A 21,563-nucleotide genomic window follows, 5' to 3' on the forward strand; every position below is an offset into this window, starting at 1 on the left:
AAAAAATCTCCCCTCTTTGTTTAATGAGACTGTAAATGAAATGGGAGGAGATGCACTCGTATTTAAAATAATTTTGTATGTTCAAGACATTTTGGTATCCATCATTTAACAGTAATATTTTTTCTTTAGGTATTTTTTTATTGAAGTATAGTTGATTTACAATGTTGTGTTAATTACTGCTATACAGCAAAGTGATTCAGTTATACCTATATATACATTCTTTTTTTCATATTCTTTTCCATTACGGCTTATCACAGGATATTGGATATAGTTCCCTGTGCTCTACAGTAGGACCTTGTTGTTCATCCATCCTGTATATAAAAGCTTACATCTGCTAACCCCAACCTCCTACTCCATCCCTCCCCTTATAGTAATATTTTTAATATCTGGAAAAATTAACATGGTGATATTTGAGAGTTTATTCACTGTTTGTAACCTGATGATTCTAGATGCGGATAGTTTCACTGATATTCTTATCCATGTGAAACTTCCCATGTAATGTTGGCTCTCGGTTCCATTAATCAAGACCCAACGGATTGGATCTCTTTCTGTTTCCTCGAGCTCACATTGAACAGTGTCAAGACATGAAGCAAGACTGTTGGAAATATATAATGCATAATTATATAATTTATACACGTATAGACATACATAATATATATTTTGATTTATCATATATTATGCATAGTATATATTATCATTAATACATGTTATTGTATACTTATTTAATTCTCCCATTAGCCCAGTAAGAAAGGAGCATTGTTTTCATTACAAGAAAAGGAAACAAACTGGGTGACCAAATAACTTGCTTGAGGCCGTAAGTTAGTGGCAGCTAACGGAGCAGGAGTCTTTTCACAGTGAGAATCCCTAAGTTCTTGCTATAGGTCTCCTTCCATTTCTTAATGTGAAGAGGTGTTACATCTCTTTCACTTTCGATAGTGTATTACTTCCCAAAATTCATCTGGAATTGAATGACTTCTAGTTTTTATCCAGTTGGAATGGAAGCTTCTTCTGCCCTGTATCTCCCTTTTTTTTAAAAAATGCCTTATTTTCCCTCGAGTAGCTGGAAGATGGTGTTGGCGTGGTGGGAAGATGGTACACAGTTCGAGTCCCAGGAAGTGAAAATGAGCTCCATTTAACGGAACTGGAGCCATCGAGTCTCTACGAAGTTTTGATGGTGGCAAGGAGTGCAGCAGGTGAAGGACAGCCTGCCATGCTCACCTTCCGAACGAGCAAAGGTGAATATAATCTTCCTTAAGTGGAAGGAGTTGGCTGTCTTGATGTCACTTTAATAATAGGTGTCTTTTGGGGTAGTAGAGATTCTTGTTTATAAATTTCCTAAATAAACCTTTCATAGTAACTTTCGAGGCCACATTTGGATGGTTGTATTCTTCTATTCCATCCAGTATTTCACAGATATTTTTGAGGGCTTGTTATAGGTAAGACAGTAGGGTAGGTGATGCAGGGAAAATGAAGATGATCAAGACAAGATCCATCCTAATGGAGCTTCTACTTTGTTAAGAAAGGTAACATATATACATAAATACCAACTCAAGGCAAAATTTCAGTTCAGCTAATATTTACTGAATGGCTTCTCTGTGCCAGGCAATAAACAAAATAGACAATACTCCTTTGCCCTCATGGAGCTTCCATTCTAGTTGGGAGAGATAAGTTATAAGAACATAAGTAGGTGGTGAGTGTTAACAAGAGAAATAAGGGATGGGTATAGTATAGGAAGTGTATGAGATAGCAGTTGCCACAATTTGAGCAGGTGGCCAGAGAACTCCTCAATGAGTAGTTGACAGCAGAGCAGAACTTAAAGGAGGTGCATGAAAACCATGTGGGTATCTAGGGCAAGAACATCCCAGTAGAGAGGATAGCAAGTGCAAAGGCCCTGGGGTGGGTGTACTTGGTGTGCCCTAGGAACACTGAGGGGCCATAGTGATGGGAGTAAAGTAAGTGGGGCGGGGGGAGAACGCTCAGGGAGATGGCAGAGTGGCCAAAGCACTAAATACGTTGTCCACCCTGCAAGGACACTGACTTTGACCCTGAGTGAGCTGGAAGCTTTGGAGGGTTTTGAGCAGAGTTGTGACACAATCTGTTGTGTGTTTCAATGGGACATACTGGCTGTAGGGTAAGGATAGACTGGAGGAGGGCAAGGGAATAGGGAGAGAAACCAGATCTGACAAGGACTAGGAAAGACTTACAGAGAAGATGCCAGAGGATAGTCTTTCTGTGGGGTAGCTTGTGAGGGTAGCTTGATTGAAAAGATGCCATTGCAGGTTGGCCATAAATGAACAAAAAGACTTCAGTGAGCAGAGATGGGAATTGGGGAGAGGAGTATTCTCAGGGTGGCACAGTATTAAAAGGGAGTTCTGATGATTGAGAAGAAATTGTCTATTGGCTTTTGAAAAAGATCCTTTCGGACTTCCCTGCTGGTGCAGTGGTTAAGAATCCACCTGCCAATGCAGGGGACACAGGTTCGAGCCCTGGTCCGGGAAGATCCCCCATGCCGCGGAGCAACTAAGCCCGTGCGCCACAACTGCTGAGCCCGTGTGCCACAACTACTGAAGCCCGCGCACCTAGAGCCCGTGCTGCACAACAAGAGAAGCCACTACAATGAGAAGCCCACACACTGCAACAAAGAGTAACCTCCGCTCGCCGCAACTAGAGAAAGCCCACGCCCAGCAACAAAGACCAGTGCAACCAAAAATAAATTAATTAATTAATTAAAAAGAAAAAAAAAGAAAAAGACCCTTTCATCTAATTACTGAGCCTGGCCTGAAAAATAATGAGTATTTCTTATTTGAAATGTATTTTGAGTTAACTTCCATAATTAGTCCTTAGTTGTTTATAAAGTCTGACCTACAAATACTGAATAGTAAGCATGTATTTCAGTTTTAAAACAATCACCCAATTTCACTTTTTGCCTCTTGAAATTTTAAAACTTAACATGACAGCTTTCCCATGTAGAAGCTTAACAGAAGCTCTTAAATAATGAATTTTATGTGTCAGAATTAAGAAATATGTGCAGTAAAAAGAAAAATGAGTGAATAGTTTGAAAACCTTCACTCTAGTCATTTGGCTTTTTCACTTGTGTCATTTTTTCTATGTGTAAATTAAAGCTAGCCTGGTGAAGAAAGACACATTTTAGTTATAGGTACTACAAAAAGCCAAAGTAATTTTTTTTTTAATATATTTATTTATTTTTGGCTGTGTTGGGTCTTCGTTTCTGTGCGAGGGCTTTCTCTAGTTGCAGCGAGCGGGGGCCACTTTTCATCGCGGTGTGCGGGCCTCTCACTGTCGCGGCCTCTCTTGTTGCGGAGCACAGGCTCCAGACGTGCAGGCTCAGTAGTTGTGGCTCACGGGCCTAGTTGCTCCACGGGCCTAGTTGCTCCACGGCACGTGGGATCTTCCCAGACCAGGGCTCGAACCCGTGTCCCTGCATTGGCAGGCAGATTCTCAACCACTGCACCACCAGGGAAGCCCCAAAGTAATTTTTAAAGTTAATTCCTCATATTAGCTAAGTAATTACAATGTAGGTTTTAAATTTAGACACTGTAATGATAAGTTTATATATTTGTATCTATATGCCAGGTGAGTTTCATAGTATCTTTTCTTACTTATACATAGATGCTTATATTATATTATATTATATTATTATTATTATTATTATACCTTTCTAGAGAAAACAACATCATCCAAAAACACCCAGGCCTCCTCTCCACCTGTCGGCATCCCTAAGCGCCCTGTTGTTTCAGAGGCTGCAGACAACTTTGGAGTGATACTCACAGATCCCTCCAGGCACAGTGGAGGTAAAGAGAAGACCCTTCATTTATTCATTTTGCTTGTTTTCACATGTAACTGACCTGTTTCAGATTATTTGGGGGGTGGAGTGGCACAGGGTGTTTGTTTACTATTCAGATTATATCCTACCATACAGCTCTTTTAGGTTCTATTTCAACCATTTTTTAAATGTCCTATATTCAGATCTTGGTAACCCAGTACCACGATTTGTATTTAAACTCAGATTCAAAATGTTACGATACTAAGTTTTTATAACTCACAAAAGGGATTTTTCTGTCTCCTCTCTGGCAAGGAAACCAAATTTACATTTGAACTCTGAACATCTGACTTTTTTTAAAAAAATGATTTGTCAGAATGTATGATGGTACCTAGAGTAAGATTTAGTTTTTTTTATTGAATGGACTACATGGCATACTCAGCATTCTTGTTATATGTTAACAGTTTTTAGATGCCGTAGCAGTAGAATTTTCAAAAGACTTCTTTTTAGTACTTAATCACACATGAATTCTACTGTTACAACATAATGTGCTTTTCGTGATCTAGGGAAGGCTTAACATTTTATTGCTGAGCTCTAAGAATTTTCAAGCTTCTCCTCCCTATTTTTATAGTCTTCCATGCATTGGTTTCAGACAAAAGCAAGCCGTAACATTTGAACACCCCTCTGGAGCACCTCTGCATCTTCAATATCATGAGCTGCTTTTTCTTGAGTCCTTTTACTTCTGAGGAACCTTTCCGCTTCCTTAAGCAGATATAGGAGTGTCAGCTTCATAGGTATAAAACTGACATCGGAAGAACAAAAACCTTATGACTTAACACATTGTACTAAATGCTGGAGCAGCAGAGATAAAATAAATCTTGCCCTTGGAGAAGTTTACAGTATAGTGGATGATACAGACAATTAAACCAATACCAATATAGTAGGGAAGACAGACAAATTAACCCATAACAGTGATTTCGATTCCACCCTTGGTGTTGTGAGGTCAGAAGAGAAATATCTAAATCACTCACTTGCTATGAAGGAGGCTCAGTGGTGATCAGAGGTGTCCTGAGCTAAGCCTCAAAGATAAGAATGTTGCCGCTGGATGAAGAAAGAGGAGAAGCAGTTCTAGGCAGAGACCCCTCCTTGTTCAGAGACAGATGAATGACATGTTCTACTTCATTTAGAGATTCAGAGATTTTACTGAGCGTGTGACTGGTTGCTGTGTGAAGTGATGTGACAGTGGGGAGGTGGGCGGGTGCCGTATATGATGTACTTAAAAATTTAGTCTTTCCCCAGAAGCTATAAAGAAGCCTGAAGGATTTTAGAGACGGGACAGGAGGAGTGGCAACAGGTGAGGCTTAGAAATAAAGATAGTGGCAGTGTGAGTGGAGAAGGAGGACACAGGTAAGAGATAAAGGGAGTTGAATCCACACGGAATGAGAGGAAGAAATATGGTGACTTGGGCTTGGGCAACTTGGACCATTTACCAAGATAGGTAATAAGAATCTTTAGGTGGAGATTGTGGATTCTGTTCTGGAAGTCACGAGTTTGGAGTTATCCAAGCAGAGATAACCATAAAGAAGTGATTTATTTAATCTTCCCAACATCCCTGTGAGGAAGGTAGCATAACTATTTTACAAATCAGGAAACTGAGACTCTCAAGGAGGTTATGCAGCTTGCCTAAGATCATCCAGAAAGATCATCATCTTCCACCATCCAGAAAGTGGTGGAACTGCTATTCACAGTCAGATATTTGAACGCCAGGAGCAGTATTCTTTCTTTTATCTCCTAACAGTCACACACGATTTCTTTTAGATATTGATGCTATTCTTCTCAGTAGAGATTTTCCCCTAATAACTTTCTTTTTCTATTTGGTCTGTGGTATTCTTTGATGAGTTTTAACCTCACGTGAATCAACACAGGAAGTTGTTTGGTTATCTGGTATTAAAAAAAAAGAGATTCACTAACACTTCTATTCATTCTGTTTCCATTGCTTTCTAACTTGAAAGGAATACAGTAAGTATCATGCCAAGTTGCCTGCTTTGAATATCTTCCTCTTTTTTATCCATTAAGCAGTTTATTTTTAAAATGCCACAGTTTTCTCCATGCAGGTACCACATGCAGCATTATCTTGTTCTTGTGTATTTGTAGTCAGATTGAAGAGGTGTTGAGACAGAGGGGTGTTTGCTTGAGGCCAGGCCCAGGCTGGACAGAGTCAGGGCTCCCTGAGTAATTCACCAGAGTAATGTAACCGTGGCCCAGAGTTGGTCCTCCTTGTTTTAGCTCTAGAAACTTGATTGTTAGCATGCCAAAGGATAGTTGATCTCTTGAGAACCAGCTCACTCTTACAAAATTCACAGGTGATTAATGTAAACTGAAATGGGCAGTTTAATGTAACTGTCATACAGACCAGATTGTTTCTATCTGCATCTTTTCCTTTAGGAACCAAATGGGAAACCCGTTACAACCACGAGATTGCTTGGTCAGCAAGAAGTGTTAGGTACACGGTTTAAATGACTGATGAACTCCCTGCTGAGGTTTCCACCTGCCACAGAATCGAAACCGTCCCATTTGGGGACTAGGACATCCCCTCCCCTTGGCAGTGCTAACTGAAAACTGCCAGACATTAGCTCTCTGACCCCCTTTTTCTACAAGTTCATGTGCATGATCACGTGGATTATCAGTTTCCTGATAGCACTTGTCTCTTTACTTAACTGTGCCTCCTGCCTTCCTGCTTTTTCTCCTCCCATTTTTATTAGTATTGATATTATTGGTTAAGTTTTGTCCCTATTTACTGCTTGCAGTCTGTTTTTTGGAGTAGCATTCCTACAAAAGTAATAGCTACATTACTGATTATTGATAGGCTACAATAGTAATAGCTAATATAATAATCTGTAGATGGTTTGCTGAATATGTTTTCTGTAGCTTGGATGGGTAAAGAAAAACATTTAAGTAACACATCATTTTGAAAATTTCCTGTAAATTTTAACCACGGTCAGACTTGAAGCATCAAGTAATAATTACGTACTCACTGTTTTAGCCAGGAATCCAAGATAGCATGGTCATAATGATCATACTCATTAACTTTCAGTGTTTCAGAGCTAATTATCAAATTTATAAATTTTTTCACTCTTCCTTCCTTCCGTGCTGTATTTGGCGATTTCATTGCCCATTGGCTTTTAACAGAGGACAGGAGGGTAGTCATAATACTGTTAACTCTGGAAGGAAGTTTGGTGAAGAGCCATTAAGACAATGATGTTTGGGATTTATCCCTTGCAGTCGATTTGAGTCATTCTTGTCTCTGCTGCCGCGGGTTATTGAAATGAATGTTTCCATTTCCAGTCCCAGAGGCACCGGATCGGCCCACTATCTCCACTGCATCAGAGACGTCCGTCTATGTCACTTGGATTCCTCGGGCAAATGGGGGGTCTCCAATCACTGCCTTCAAGGTCGAATATAAACGGATGCGGACTAGCGATTGGCTGGTGGCAGCTGAAGACATTCCTCCTTCCAAACTTTCTGTGGAAGTGCGTAGTTTAGAGCCAGGTAGTGATATGCAAACATTTTCTCTTAAACCATCAGTGCTGACTTTAGATGCAAATTCTTAATAATCTCATATTCTTCTAATTGTTAAAGTAATATGAGCTTATTGTATAAAAATTTGAAAATAAAATATAAAAAGAGGATAATCACCTGAAACCCACCCATCCAGAGATAACCATTGTTTATATTTTGTTGTATTTCTTTCTAGTCTTTTTTCCTTTCTAATACAAACCAGGATCGTGCCATAAATATTATCTTGTGACTCCTTTCCCCTATATTATATCATATGCATTTTCTAGTATCATTAACAATTCTTCAGAAACTCAATTTTTAATAACTGTGTATCTACCAAGTAAGTACACCATGATTTTCTTAACCCATTCATCATTTCTGGGCTTTAGATTATTTCTAACTGTGAATAAATAGAAACAGTGTTGTGGTGACATCTTTGTGTGTGTGTGTGTGTGTGTGTCTGTTTTGCTGTGAATGAATATTTTAAGAGGAAAATTGCTTATTTGACTACAATCGATCTGATAACGCATCTCAGCATGGTTGGACCCGTTGCTTTATTTTATGAAGACGAGACACGCTGACACCTCTTTGTTCTGTAAGTTTTGTTTCAGCAGCAGGGGACTCCCCCAGCCCCCCAGTGTACGAAAGAAATTAAACTGTAAAAGAGAAAAGCAGTAATCACAAATCGACTTTCTTTACTTTTATTTGTTTGGGTTTCATGACCATTTTTGTTGATGGACTTTTAAATGTACTTTAGTAGCAAATACCTGTGTTTGTCTAAACAGGTAACATGAGGAGCCCAGGAACATGGGGGTACAGTTGGGAGAAGATGGCAGTTTTAAATATGGGCAAAGCTAAGGAACAATTTACAGACAGAAAAGACTGTCTTCAGATGCCCAGGGGTTATTTTTGAGCTTTTAGGAAACTTGCTTTAGGAGTCTAATTTATTCTTTAGATTCAGATGTTCAGAAACTCACAATCCTTAGAGGTTTTTTTTAAGTTCTTAATATCTAATCCAAACAGATACCTTCTGTTGTCGCTTAAATCTGCTCCCCTTATCCTATTATTAGTGGGAGCAGAGTGACATCTGCTATCACCCACACAGTGCCTCTTCACACACGTATTCACCGTATTAAACTTCACTTCAGTTGTTTCTTTCAAAGGGAAAAGAACCTAGTTTTGAGCACAGATACACCAGCTAGTTCTGTATTTGATGGGTATGACTTTAGAACAGGATGTTGAAAGAGTAACATGCTCTTTCCCATTTTCTCCCTGCCCCCTTCCATGACGGACATCATCCGTCTCTCCCAGTGACTCCCAATAAGGTCTTGGAATCTTGAACACACGCAGTGAACACATGCAATACCAGTGAATAGGAGTTGGCAACTGTGTTGAAATCTATTCACCATCTAGGCTTTCGAGGATGTTGTTGTCATTGTAGAGAGATACTTAAGCACAATTGTCGTATTTTGAATATTGTCCTTTCAGATGTCTTATTATAGCTTTTAAAAAATTCTGTGTTTTTTTCCCCCCCTCAAAAGGTTCAACATACAAATTTAGGGTCATTGCTATCAACCATTATGGTGAGAGTTTTCGGAGTTCGGCCTCTCGTCCTTATCAGGTGGCTGGGTTCCCCAATCGTTTTTCTAACCGTCCGATAACTGGACCTCACATCGCATACACAGAAGCTGTCAGTGATACTCAGATCATGCTCAAGTGGACGGTAAGTAAAACATTTTCTCTAATGAGAAGAGTTTCTGATTTGGCCATGTTAATTTAATATCTTGTGACACAATACTATGAACGGCAAATTTTTGAACTTTCAAGTAAGGGGAAATTGAAGGGCACAGATATTTGTGTAAGAGCACATGTTATAAGAGGGGCAGGTTTAAAAATAAGATGATTGCTTCCTCAGCTCTCATCCAAATGTTAACTTAATCGCCATTTCATGTTTTATTCCTTTTGAACCCAATGTACTTTTATGTCTTTGAACCTGGTGAGATATATTGCTTTATTTTTGTTTAGCCCTGCAGTAAGCTAAAATGCTCTTAATACCTTTAAATTAAATTTAAAATGACCATCAAGGATGTTTGCAAAATGAAGCTAAAAAAATATTGCCACACAGATAAATAAATCTTAATAGATGTGAAAGTTACATTTATTTTTGTCTTTTGACAAGTCTTTGCTTCTCTTTTCTAGTACATTCCATCAAGTAACAATAACACTCCCATTCAAGGATTTTATATCTATTACCGGCCAACAGATAGTGACAATGACAGTGATTACAAGAGGGATATTGTAGAAGGTAGGTTACAAGGACAAGTGGGAGTCCTAATAAAGGAGCTTTGGAGGGAGAGGGTTTATAAATGTTATGAAAAACATTATCCCAAGTTAAGATAGAGTAAAAAATGAAATGGTATATGTACTATTACTTTGAATTTTTCCCCAAGAAAGATAATTTTTCCAATTTAGTGCAGTGGACCCTTGAAGAATGGGGGGGTTAATCCTCGTATAACTTACAGTCGGCCCTCCGTATCCAGGGTTCCTCCACATCTGCAGGTTCGACCCACCACAGGCTGTGTAGTAGTGTAGCATTTACTACCGAGTATCTGTGTAAAAGTGGACCCACGTTGTTCAAGCGTCAGCTGTATATATACCATCTTACATTTGCTTAAAGAAACAGTCAGTTACAAAAGAGTGGGGGAGATATGATTTGTCAGTAGTTCATCTGAAAAAAAATTTTTCTGTTTTGTTTAAATGAATAGTGGCCTGAATATAAAAATCAATTACAACTTCTAGCTATATTTAAAAAAAGAATGTCTCAGGCAACAGTTCTAGGACAGAAGTCTGTCCTAGAAAGATCACATCTTGAGTGTGTTACCCATTTTTAGAGATGCTGAGAAGTTGAATATATGTAGAGAAGAAAACAGCCGAGAGGGCAAAGGGTGTTGAAACTGCCTTTTGACTACATTTAAAATATAATCCGGGGACTTCCCTGGCGGTCCAGTGGTTAGGACTCCGCACTTGCACTGCCAAGGGCCCAGGTTCAACCCCTGGTTGGGGAATCCACAAGCCGCGCTGCACAACCAAAAATAAAATAAATTAGTTAATTAATTAAAAAAAAGAAAATATAATCCGGAACTTTGCCTGTGGTCTGAGGGCCGCACGTGGTCTGGCTGGCGCCTGCCTCACCTCCACTATGTGTCACACACTCTCCCTTCCTCACCGTGTCTTACGTCACGCATGGGCCTTCTTTCTGTCTCCTCGTGTGCACCAAGATCTTTCTTGCCTCGGGACCTTGGCACACGGCAGTTCCAGCTACCTCCCCCAAGGCTTCATCTAGGACCTCCACTTCTGTCTGTTGTGTGCTTGAATGTTCCTTGCTCAGAGAACCCCCTCCCATTGACAGGAGATGCCCTTGTGATTTCTAACCGTGTGCTTTATGTGTATTTCATGCAGTTTATCCTAGTTTAGTTGTGTGTATGTGTGTGTGTACGGAATTATTTGCTTAAAGTTTGTCTCCCCCACTAAATGTTAACCTGCTGTGGGCAAAGGGCCTTCTTTCCCACAGCTGTGTCCCAAGTCCTACAGTGATGAGATGTCTGGTGTTTGTTGAATGAAGGAATGAATGAATGCTTGGAGTCCAAAAAGAAGATTGGAGTGTGTGGGAATGATGAGGTTGGAAAAAAGACAGTGACCCAGCAACAGGACAGCTGTCTCCAAGTATTTAAGGACTAGGGTGTGGGAGAGGAACTCAACCTGTTGGGGTGGGAGAGGGGGGCTACAAGGAAATTTTGTGAAGAAGAACCCTCCAATACTGCATTTTTAACATGGCTCTCTCACAAAATAATAAGCTCCCTAATTCAGGAGGTGTTCAGCAGAAGCTGGGTGCCTGTTTCTCAGTGATATCTTGGAAGGGATTCTTAGTTTGGGAGGAAAGCTTCTTCCAACGTCTTTTTTTCACTCCAAGATTCTTCTTTTTTGAAATATTAGTCTCCTAATGGATTGTGTCAGAAAATCGTCCCAGGCCAAGGTTTCTTTCCTCTGAATTCTCGACGTCAAATACTGCACATAGTTTTTTGTTACAAGTAGTCTTATAATAAATTACTTTTAATATGCACCATCACGTCTCTTGAAATATTGCAGCATTCCTTTTACTGTTTATCCAATGGAATTACTTTTGTAATATGATGAAAAATTTATTGTCTAAGTTTTAATACCCAGCATATTTTTTGAATGAAAGAGTGATTGTTTCTCTTCTCTTAATCTGGAAAAGTAGGAAAGAAACGAGTCCCCCAAATCTGCTTTAGACGTTAAGAATTGGGGAAATGTGGAAAGATCATTGTTAGTGGCAAAAGGATTCTGTGAAGTTGAGATAGTAGCTGCCTTGAGGGAGCAGTGGCGGTGGGGAGCATGATGGGGATGGGGGAGCCAGGACCCCTCTCTCTCTCCACCTGGTTGCTGGTCCCATGGCTGTGTTCTGTTCGTGAACATTCAGCTGTACAGTGATGGGTACTTTTCCTTATGCATATTTTACTTCATAAAAAAGCTGTTTAGAAAACAAAATGGAAAGAATTGTTAGTGACTGATCTACACTTTAGTCCTGGCTCGGTCTTCATTTTAGTTTATCTGGGTTAGGCGAGTGGGGCTATCAGATTTTTATTTTTAAAATCTTTTGAGAGAGACTACACTTTTGTTAGAAAATCGTTCTAAACGAGGCAAATGTCAGTAAAATGAACATCCCTCTCTGTCTCCATCTGTATCACTCTCTTCCCCACCCTTCTGGGTTTTACTCTAGAAATAATCCGCTGATAAACAGTTTCTAAACTATATTCTCTAGTTAAATCTTTGAACTTTTGCAGGCTTGAGTGAAGTGACTGTTGAGTGTGGAACTGGGAAATTGCTCTAAAGAAGCCTTTGTTTTCACTACAAGCGTCTGTACATGTGAGCTTTGCCTTGTGGTTCACAGAGAACTTGTTTGTGAACATAATAGATGGAGCAGTTAGATGTTTAAGTGGGCTTCACTGTGCTGTGTAATTTGCTCCTTCCTTATTTTCAAGTTTATGCACTTGAAATTCTTTTTGTGGCAGTTGGAAGCTATTGGCTTGTTTTCCCAAACCGAGGAGCAGAAGTATTTATCTTTTGTACGTAAAGTTTTCTTTAAAGTTTTAGATTACTTATGTATATTGACTCAAAATTGTTTAAGCTTTGAAACGCAATTACATTGTTAAAGAATACAGTAAGAGAAGAGCAATTATATTAAGTTATCCTATCTTCTGAATTAGGTTCCACATTTAGATAAACTAAACGTTTCAAACATACCATGTTTTTGTGATGAATATTTTAATCTTGTAAATTAAGTTGAGTTCCAGGTAAATCAAAGTATCAGTCATCCTGATCTTTAAGCCTGTGCTTTGGTTTTTTTACCCTTTCTAAAATATTCTTGGAGAAAAAAACTGCCTGCTAAGCAAAGGATACGCTGGTTGGTTGATTTTAAACCTAATAATGCACTTAGGTGTCTTATTCATCAGTGAGCCGTAAAACTTTCTCTCTGCCGATATTTCCTGTAATTGGAATAATTACCATAACAACGGGATGTTAATCTAACAAAATATGTATTACTTTATTCTCTCTTATTAGAAACATATCAGAAGTTCAGTTTAATTCCATTTTTTTACTAGTGCTACGAAAGGAAAACTTCAAATCTAGTGTAATAATTATTCAAGCGAATGGTGATAGGTGAGTGGAAGGCTGGGAAAGACCTAAAGATACAGAAAAATGTTGAAGTCTTTTAGAAAAGTTTTTGGAATTTAAAAATAGATCTGTTCCTGTCTCAAGTAGATTTTGAGTCAAGTTTCTTTTAGGGTCCTCTTTACACTTATAAATGGGGCATAGAATTCCTCACTTCTTGAGCTTTTCATAGTCCCTTGATCCTAAAACAAGCAGATCCTCTTCCTTATAAAACATGGGGCTTATAAAATATGAACGAGGGGCTTTGTGTTGGTGTCCTGGAAAGGGGTCAAGGTGCTTCCAGGTCAAGGTGTTTTTGTCTGTGTTGAGTTAGGAAGGATCCCAGAGCTATTGGTCCTGTCAGCCAAGTAGATATGACTTGTGTGCATGGATTGGTTTTGTTTTGTTTTTCTTCCCCTTTAATTGACTCTTAAATCAGTTGGTGGTATAGTTGAGTTTCTAAGAAACAGTGGAAACAGGTTGAAGAGGTATTTTCTAAGAAGGATTAAAAGTGCTTGAAGAGTTCATTGAATCTGGCAGAAGTGTCCCTGTTTATTAAAGTTTGTCACAGGTCCACAGAAGTAAAAATGGAGAGTCATTTATACTGGAGTGTTCAGTTTAGAAGTGTTTCTAAATGAAATGCTGGCTGCGCACCATGGATAACAGAATTATTCTGTTAGAGATGCTTGTGTGGTTTGGAGACCCTGGTGCAAAAGGATAGAAATGGTGGGAGCGGTAGCCAAGAGTTTCCCATAGTACACTTTGCTTTCTGACTGTTCTCGAATTCAGGCATTCATTTATATGTTGGATCATGTTGTGTCTATTACAGTGGGATTGAGAGTTTCGCTGAGGCCTGTCTTGTAAGTGGTCACTTGTTCTGGGTAAGGCACCGTTTTCTGACCTCATACGTGGCGTTGCTTTCTGGTTAGGTGGACAGAGTGATTGACTTGCTGGGCTGAACTAGGGGATCAAAGGACTTGAGGTGTTTTTTTTTTTTTTTTTTTTACTTATGCATAAAATTAACATGTATTTTATGAAGGACTTACTACTAATTACTTGTAATGACACAAAGTCTGCCTACACACAGGTAGAGCTTTAATTCAGTTTCTCTCTTCTCTTTACCATTTGTTCATACCACATAGTAGAAATGCTATTTATCTGCTGTGCATTGCTAAAATATTTATATGAAGTACACTTTTATTGCACAAACTGACTATATATGGTGATGGCGGCTGCTCCAACCTCATTTCAAAATTACTAAGTGATTTTATTGACAGTGTTGTTTAGGTTGTGGGTTGTAAAGCTTATCTTTTATTTTTCCTTTCTAGGTTCAAAGCAGTGGCACATGATAGGCCACCTGCAGCCAGAAACCTCCTATGATATTAAAATGCAATGCTTCAACGAAGGAGGAGAGAGCGAGTTTAGTAACGTGATGATCTGTGAGACGAAAGGTAGGGGAGGGGCCAGAATTAGTGCTTTCTCCCTGGACAGAACTAGAATTCTGAACTCTGGATTATTCCTCCTGACTATCGATATATTTACTAAAGAAACTTTGGACCGTTTTTTAGGTGCATCCACTTAGACTGTCCCAACAGTCTAGGCTTCTGTCAGCTAGAGAACTTGCCTTAAGAATAGTTTACATAAACGTTCATTATATTCATTAACTTCTGTGTGATTCTGAGTAAGTCATTTCTTTTTTTTTTTGCTCCATGAAGGAATAGAAATATTTGCTGACTAATTATCTGAGACTGCTGTGAGAATTAGAATCCTTAAAAAAAAGTATAAGGATTTTTAAGGAAAAGCACTACGTACGTTTAAAGTGGTTTCTTGAATGACAGATATGTGTAACACTACCTACTCGTTCAATGAAGTGTAGTAAAGTTCTGAATTAGTCGATAATTCTAAAGTGAAATTCTCAGCTCTGCCTGCATACATAGATTAGCTGTAAAATATTACCATCATTGAAAAGAGAAGATACCACACTTGAATAATAGAAATAGCCAAAGTAGAAACAGGCTCAGAAAGATTGAATTATAAAGCTAAGATTCGCTTTCCTTGTTTAATTCTGAATCATGTGTCTTCCTGCTGCAAAACCCACACATTAAATTCACATTTAAACATATATACACGCAGACCTGTAGACTTACCTTGAATTTCACTTGTTTAGCATACATTTGAGTACCTTTTTGTACTGAACACTGTGATATGTTCATGAGCATTTCTTACTTGCCTCCAGAGTGCTGTGAAACTTGGAGCAAAGTTACATAAAAATGAAATTTCTCATCTCTGTTCCCAAGACGTTTAAGAGTCTAGCCAGGCAGAACATAAAACACAGACAATAATGTGCTAATTGTGCTGTTTTTGAGTATTATTAATTGACTTTGCTGGGGAATCAAAGGTTCTACCTACAGACTTTCAGATCAGTGAAAAACAAAAAACTTTAAAATGTTAACTGTTCATACTGAATGAGTTTCTAAAATGTGTTACACAGTCCCAGCCTGTTTAAGTAGAACATTTGATGCATGATTTCTCCTTTTAAAGAAATGACTCAGAGTTCTTGCTGTGAACAGCAATTGTCTTATCTTTAGTAATTCAGTAAATATTGGAGGCCAGCCTCTTTCCCCCACCCTTGAAGATCATAGACTGTCACGACTTTTCTTTAGTTCTCTGCTTCCTCTTTATGTTTTTCACCTCACACTGCTCATGTCATGCTCCTGGCTGTCTCTTCTTATTGATGTTAATGGGACCGTCTCACTCACCATCCACTGCAAAAGTTTCTAACTTCAGTGAGAGGTTGGCAACTGGTCATCAAGCTTGGTGGAATTTTGAATACATTAAGAGTAAATAAAGAGTGAATAAACCTGACGGACTTCCCTATGAGTAATCATGGTATTTCATGTGCGATCTATAACATCCATTTTTGTCTCAGGAACTTGTTTGTTGTCTTTGGAATTGTCAGGGACCTTAGAATTGTATAATCCAACATACCACCCAGAGTAGAAATTTCCTATAGAGACTCTCTGCCAGGTATTCTTCCAGCTTTCAGTGATGGAGAGCTCTTTCCTTGGAAAGGCAGCCTCTCGTTGACTGATTTCCAGCCCTGTTCTGCGTAGTTCAAGTGGCTAGAAAATAGAACCCCAATAGAATGTTTGTTGAAGTAGATTTTTTTAAAGACCACTCTGCTCCTGTAAGTTATTAGGAACCATAACAGGAAGTATACTATAATAACTAATAATAATGACAAAATGGATTGAACACTGCCACATGCCAGGCTGAGCGCTTTACTCTTCATGACAACCTTATGATGGGGCTGTTATTATTATCTCCATTTTCCACATGCAGAAATTGGTTCATGGAGGTCAGAGTCTTACAGCTAAGGATAAATGATGGGACAGGTTAAAAACCTGGGCAGTCTGGTTCTAGAGATCAGGCCATCAACCACTATGCTCTACTGCTTTTCTATGACATTTAAAGCATCAAGAGCATGTTATTTGGGGACAGAGAAAATGGGGTTTGTGTCCCACCGGTTATTAGCTTTTGTTGTTGCCATTATCCAGAGTACCAGTGAATTAGGTAAAAGCACTGCGTTTATGTGGACTCCAACATTTTTTGGTTTTGGAAGTTTAATATTATGTGTGAGGCTTTCGGAATTGTATATAATTGTTCTAGTCGTCCAGAGTCATGTCTTCTAATATTATTCACATGCGAGAGGCATACACTATCTAATTGTGAGTCTCATTCAGCTCAAAGTATATCAGATCGAAAGGAGTTTTTGTCCCATCTGTAAGTTGAAATAGTTTTATGTCAACTCTTTGGGAGTCTTCTGCAAGTACAATTGAGCAGATAATCATATAGCAGTTTGGCTTAGACCAAGTGCATCTGTGTCTCTGATCTTATAATTTCTCTAGAATTTGTGACCTAAAACCTTGACATTAGATTTTTAAACTTTTGAGCCCTCCTTGTGACTCATTGGTGGTCAGATCATCTCAGTACCAAGCGTAAACAGACTGGCTTGGATTCCTAACCAGACCTCCTTCGGAGAGTAAACCATTTCATAGAGTCTGTCTTCACTCTGACATCATGTTTTCCTGTATATTTCAACTAGTGAAACGGGTTCCTGGAGCTTCTGAGTATCCTGTCAAAGACTTGAGCACCCCTCCAGATTCTTCGGGGAGTGGAGGGAATGCTGGGCCCGCAACCAGTCCCGCCAGAAGCAGTGACATGCTGTATCTGATCGTTGGCTGCGTTCTGGGTGTGATGGTGCTCATCCTCATGGCGTTCATTGCCATGTGCCTGTGGAAGAACCGCCAGCAGAATCCCATACAGAGTAAGTCATCCATCAGTGTCTCCTCCTCTTTTTCTAAAGATAAGTAGAAAAAGATTGTCAGAATAAATATTGCTTTCTAACACGTTCGCGTATGAGTGTCGTGGTATAAAACACATTCGATACTCTTCATTCAGCAGAGGTGACTTTAAAACAGTTCTAGCTGTAAGCCAAAGTAAGTGGAGCATCAAATTAAATTGCCCAGGAGAAATAAACAACAAAGCCCAAACTAAGCAGGTCTCCAAGTAAATAGCTGACTTAGTGCTGGGAAACTCTGGCTCTGTCGGACCACCAAAGAGGATGAGGGCTTGAAGCATGAGCTTTGGAACTGCTGCAGGAGCCCCTTCACACGGGTCCAGATCTTGTCAGCGAGGAATGGAAAAGGCATGATGGAAAGGAGGGTGGTGAAGACTTTTCTAAGTGACTGTCCCGGGATGACACAGATGAAGATACCACAGTCCTGATTCGGTACTTAATGTACTGAAACCTCTGCAGAGTGGCGTCCCCACCCCCAAATATGTCCAGTAGTAGGAGTGTCCGAGCTGTCAGTGATGGTGCTGTAGTAAAACAAGTAACCTTAGAACACTCTTCCCTTTTCTTTCCCCATTTTTAAAAAAAATTTATTTATTTATTTATATATTTTTTGGCTGTGTTGGGTCTTCGTTTCTGTGTGCAGGCTTTCTCTAGTTGCGGCAAGCGGGGGCCACTCTTCATCGCGGTGCGCAGGCCTGTCACTGTCGCGGCCTCTCTTGTTGCGGAGCACAGGCTCCCGACGCGCAGGCTCAGTAGTTGTGGCTCACGGGCCTAGTCGCTCCACGGCATGTGGGATCCTCCCAGACCAGGGCTCGAACCCATGTCCCCTGCATTGGCAGGCAGATTCTCAACCACTGCGCCACCAGGGAAGCCCTCTTTCCCCATTTTTCTTCCCCTCACGTTCCTACCATTCCTCTTCCCTCAGCTATCATAAAAGAGGACAATCAGATCAATCAGAGTCTTTAGTCTCTGCTGGGAGGAGGTATTTTGGTTTCCTCTTTGGCCCCAGGAGAAAGGGATGAGACAAAAGCAGAGGAAGACGCCAGCAGTAATAGGCACTCGAGCAGCTCTTAGCCAGTTCCTGCCCGTGGTCCCTTTTTGGGGGGGGGAGAAAGTGATGTATTTTTATTGCCTTGTCGCCTTCCAGGAGATAGGCAGGGAGAGAAATGGTGGTGGTACCAGGCTGAAAGAGCTGGCCATCCCTTGATTGGGTCTTTTTCTAAATGGTTTTAATGTCATTGACTTTGAGTGTGTGAGAGTGCACTGAACCATTAAAGGAAGAGTATTGATCTGGTTGTCTGAGCAAGATTAATCTGGCTAAAGTCATTTTCCTTTGTGACTTGATAACATGTTGAAAGACGGGAATTTATGATGGTGATGTTCATTCCGTCGTTCATTCAAAAGATACTCGTTGAGGGGCTTCCCTGGTGGCGCAGTGGTTGAGAGTCTGCCTGCCAATGCAGGGGACACGGGTTCGAGCCCTGGTCTGGGAGGATCCCACATGCCGCGGAGCGACTGGGCCCATGAGCCACAATTACTGAGCCTGCGCGTCTGGAGAGGCCGCGATAGTGAGAGGCCCGCGCACCGCGATGAAGAGTGGCCCCCACTTGCCACAACTGGAGAAAGCCCTCGCACGGAAACGAAGACCCAACACAGCCATAAATAAATAAAATAGTGTTTAAATAAATAAAAATAAAATAAAAAGCCAGCTTGTATATCACCTGCTCTTTAAAAAAAAAAAAAAAAAAAAAGATACTCGTTGACTCTCTCCTGTGTGCTCCGCACTGTGGTGGACAGTGCAGGTATAATGCCCTCTCCTTATAGTTTAGTGGAGAAGAGAAGCAGGTATACTGATACTAACACACCTGTGCTAATAACACACCTGTCATAGGAATAAGAACACCTAGTCCAATCTTGGCGCCTCCAATACCTGTGAAAAATCGATCGAAACTCTTAACAACAAATCCTGTGCAGTTTAGATAATATATTTTCTAAAGGACATTTCACTTTTTCTAAATATATCTGGTAGGTGTGCCTCTGGGAATCAGATATTTGAGGCAGTTGTTGAAATGCTTTTAATATAAGGAAAGGGAATAATTAGCCTTTTGCCTTTGGTGCCTCAAAACTTCCAACTTGGCTGTAATAACCAAAGAACTATATGAATAGTGAATGTTTCCCCAACCCCATCCTTTTACTTAAAAGTGGTGTTTATTGCTTTTTGAAATATCCTACCTAAAGTTATCCTGTTGTTGTACAATTTCTTTCAGCACTCTGAAGCACAGGGGAATTTAAACACCTTTTCGTAGTGTTGCCGGTACTTTGATGGTTTCAGCTTGCATAGTTTATTAATTCTCTTTTGAGTAATTTCTCTCTGGTTCATTTCTCCTCCCATTAAAAGAATCATAACTAACTTACAGTTCCTGGCTGACTCCACACTGTAAAGGAAATAACCGCAATAATTTTGTTAAAGCATATCTCACAGGGAGGCTTTAAGTGAACACTTTTTTAGAGTATTTTATTTTAGTATAGTTATAGTTTATTAAGGGTTTAATTAATAAAACTTCCTAAGCAAGAAGAATTGTCCTTTACAGTATCTTACCTTTTCTTTTTGTTGTTCTCTCTCAACAGAATATGACCCACCAGGCTATCTCTACCAAGGGTCAGATGTTACCGGGCAGATGGTGGAATACACCACTCTGCCTGGCACAAACCGAATAAACAGAAATGTGCATGGAAGCTTCAGCAATGGCTGCTCCCATCTCCACCATAAGCTCCCCAATGGAGTCAGCGGGAGCTTAAGTGGAGGTCTCTACTCTGGGCGCACGAGCTCTCTAACCAGGACACGTGTGGATTTGGAACATCCGCGTCATCTAGTGAATGTAAGAGACCCAATTATAAATAAAAGCGCCCCTGTGCCCCCACGGTGCCAGGATACAAGAACAGGGCCGGCACGCGTGGTTTTTCCCAATATAGAAACCTCACAGGTTCACTGGAGTGGACGTAGCATGTATCACCGGCAGCCCCTTGATCCAGAGTCATGTTTGGAAGCTTTCTATTATCAGGCACTAGTTATATTAATCGATCTGATTTATATTTTTAAATTATTTAGCACTGGAAGTACAGGACCAGTAACAAACAGACTGGAAGTTATTCTTGCGATGAAGCGGAAATACCACTGAGCGTGGACCAAACCAAATACTTTAAATTTGATTTATTTAGAGCAAACTCTGAAAGCTCATATGCTTAGACGAGTCAGGCAGATCTTGAAACTGAGTGAAGCAAGTTGGGGACGGGATGGAAGCGGTGGAGGCGTGGGAGAGTCGTGCACTGCCTTAAAGCAGCAGCCCCGGTTCAGCGCCCATTGTTTGTATGCAGAGCTGAGGGCCCCGTGTGGCCTGGTCTTCTGATTTTTCACAACATCCGTAAATCTAGGTGAAATCACCAGATTTTTTTACACGTTGGCAACTAATTCCAGTTGTAGAAAGCGTTGCATGGGCCACGCACAGCATGTCTGCAGGCCACCAGATTGTCACTTCTGACCTCCTGTGAGGTTTTTTTGATTTGTTTTGCCCCATGTGTGTTTCTGTGGTTGCTGGTTCTGTGTGTTTCTGTGGTTTATGTTTTACAATATTCGTATTCTCTAGCCACAAGGAGTGATAAACCTTTAAAACTACTTTATTTCAGGGATAACCAGCTGATATAGTTTAATTTTTGAAATGAGAGTAGAATGACTGGCGTATTTTAGATTTGTGCTGGTGAAAGAGATTCTCTGCACTAGGCAGTTTGATTTATTACATTGTTTGGCTATGCATCCACATTATTTTTCAATCAGATAGATAATATGTTTAGTTGGTCAATTAAGCACTCATTTACGTTTTTGTCATTGTTTACAGATATATTTGCCCATAACCCACAACGTGCTAAAGTTTGGAGAAGTTTAGAGATTTTTTTTTTTTTTTATCTTCAACAGTAGTAAAGGTTTATTAAAATATTACCTTTGGAGAACAGAACTATAATATATATTTGTATCTTAAAGCTAGAAATCTAATGGCTTTCCTGTGACCTAGCTTTAGTATGTCATAGAAAAAATATTTAATTTGCTTTAGTGCATCTCATTACCAAACGAGAATAATGATT

The 21,563-nt window shown here is 39.9% G+C and overlaps 1 protein-coding gene across 10 annotated transcripts in view; it reads left to right on the top strand.

The window, feature by feature from the left end:
* The window catches only part of CDON (cell adhesion associated, oncogene regulated), a 103,100-nt gene that overhangs the window by 59,845 nt on the left and 21,692 nt on the right, over positions 1–21,563 (top strand). For all 10 annotated transcript variants that reach the window (XM_082409706.1, XM_082409707.1, XM_082409708.1 and 7 more), the window contains 8 exons: positions 1,061–1,235; positions 3,684–3,812; positions 7,127–7,330; positions 8,881–9,062; positions 9,539–9,644; positions 14,398–14,520; positions 17,175–17,396; positions 20,055–20,305. In XM_082409706.1, the coding sequence (XP_082265832.1) occupies positions 1,061–1,235; positions 3,684–3,812; positions 7,127–7,330; positions 8,881–9,062; positions 9,539–9,644; positions 14,398–14,520; positions 17,175–17,396; positions 20,055–20,305 (1,392 nt within the window). The remainder of the gene's footprint in view (positions 1–1,060; positions 1,236–3,683; positions 3,813–7,126; positions 7,331–8,880; positions 9,063–9,538; positions 9,645–14,397; positions 14,521–17,174; positions 17,397–20,054; positions 20,306–21,563) is intronic.

This window comes from Balaenoptera physalus (assembly GCF_965194825.1).
Source record: "Balaenoptera physalus genome assembly, chromosome: 10".
Lineage (NCBI taxonomy): Eukaryota > Metazoa > Chordata > Mammalia > Artiodactyla > Balaenopteridae > Balaenoptera > Balaenoptera physalus.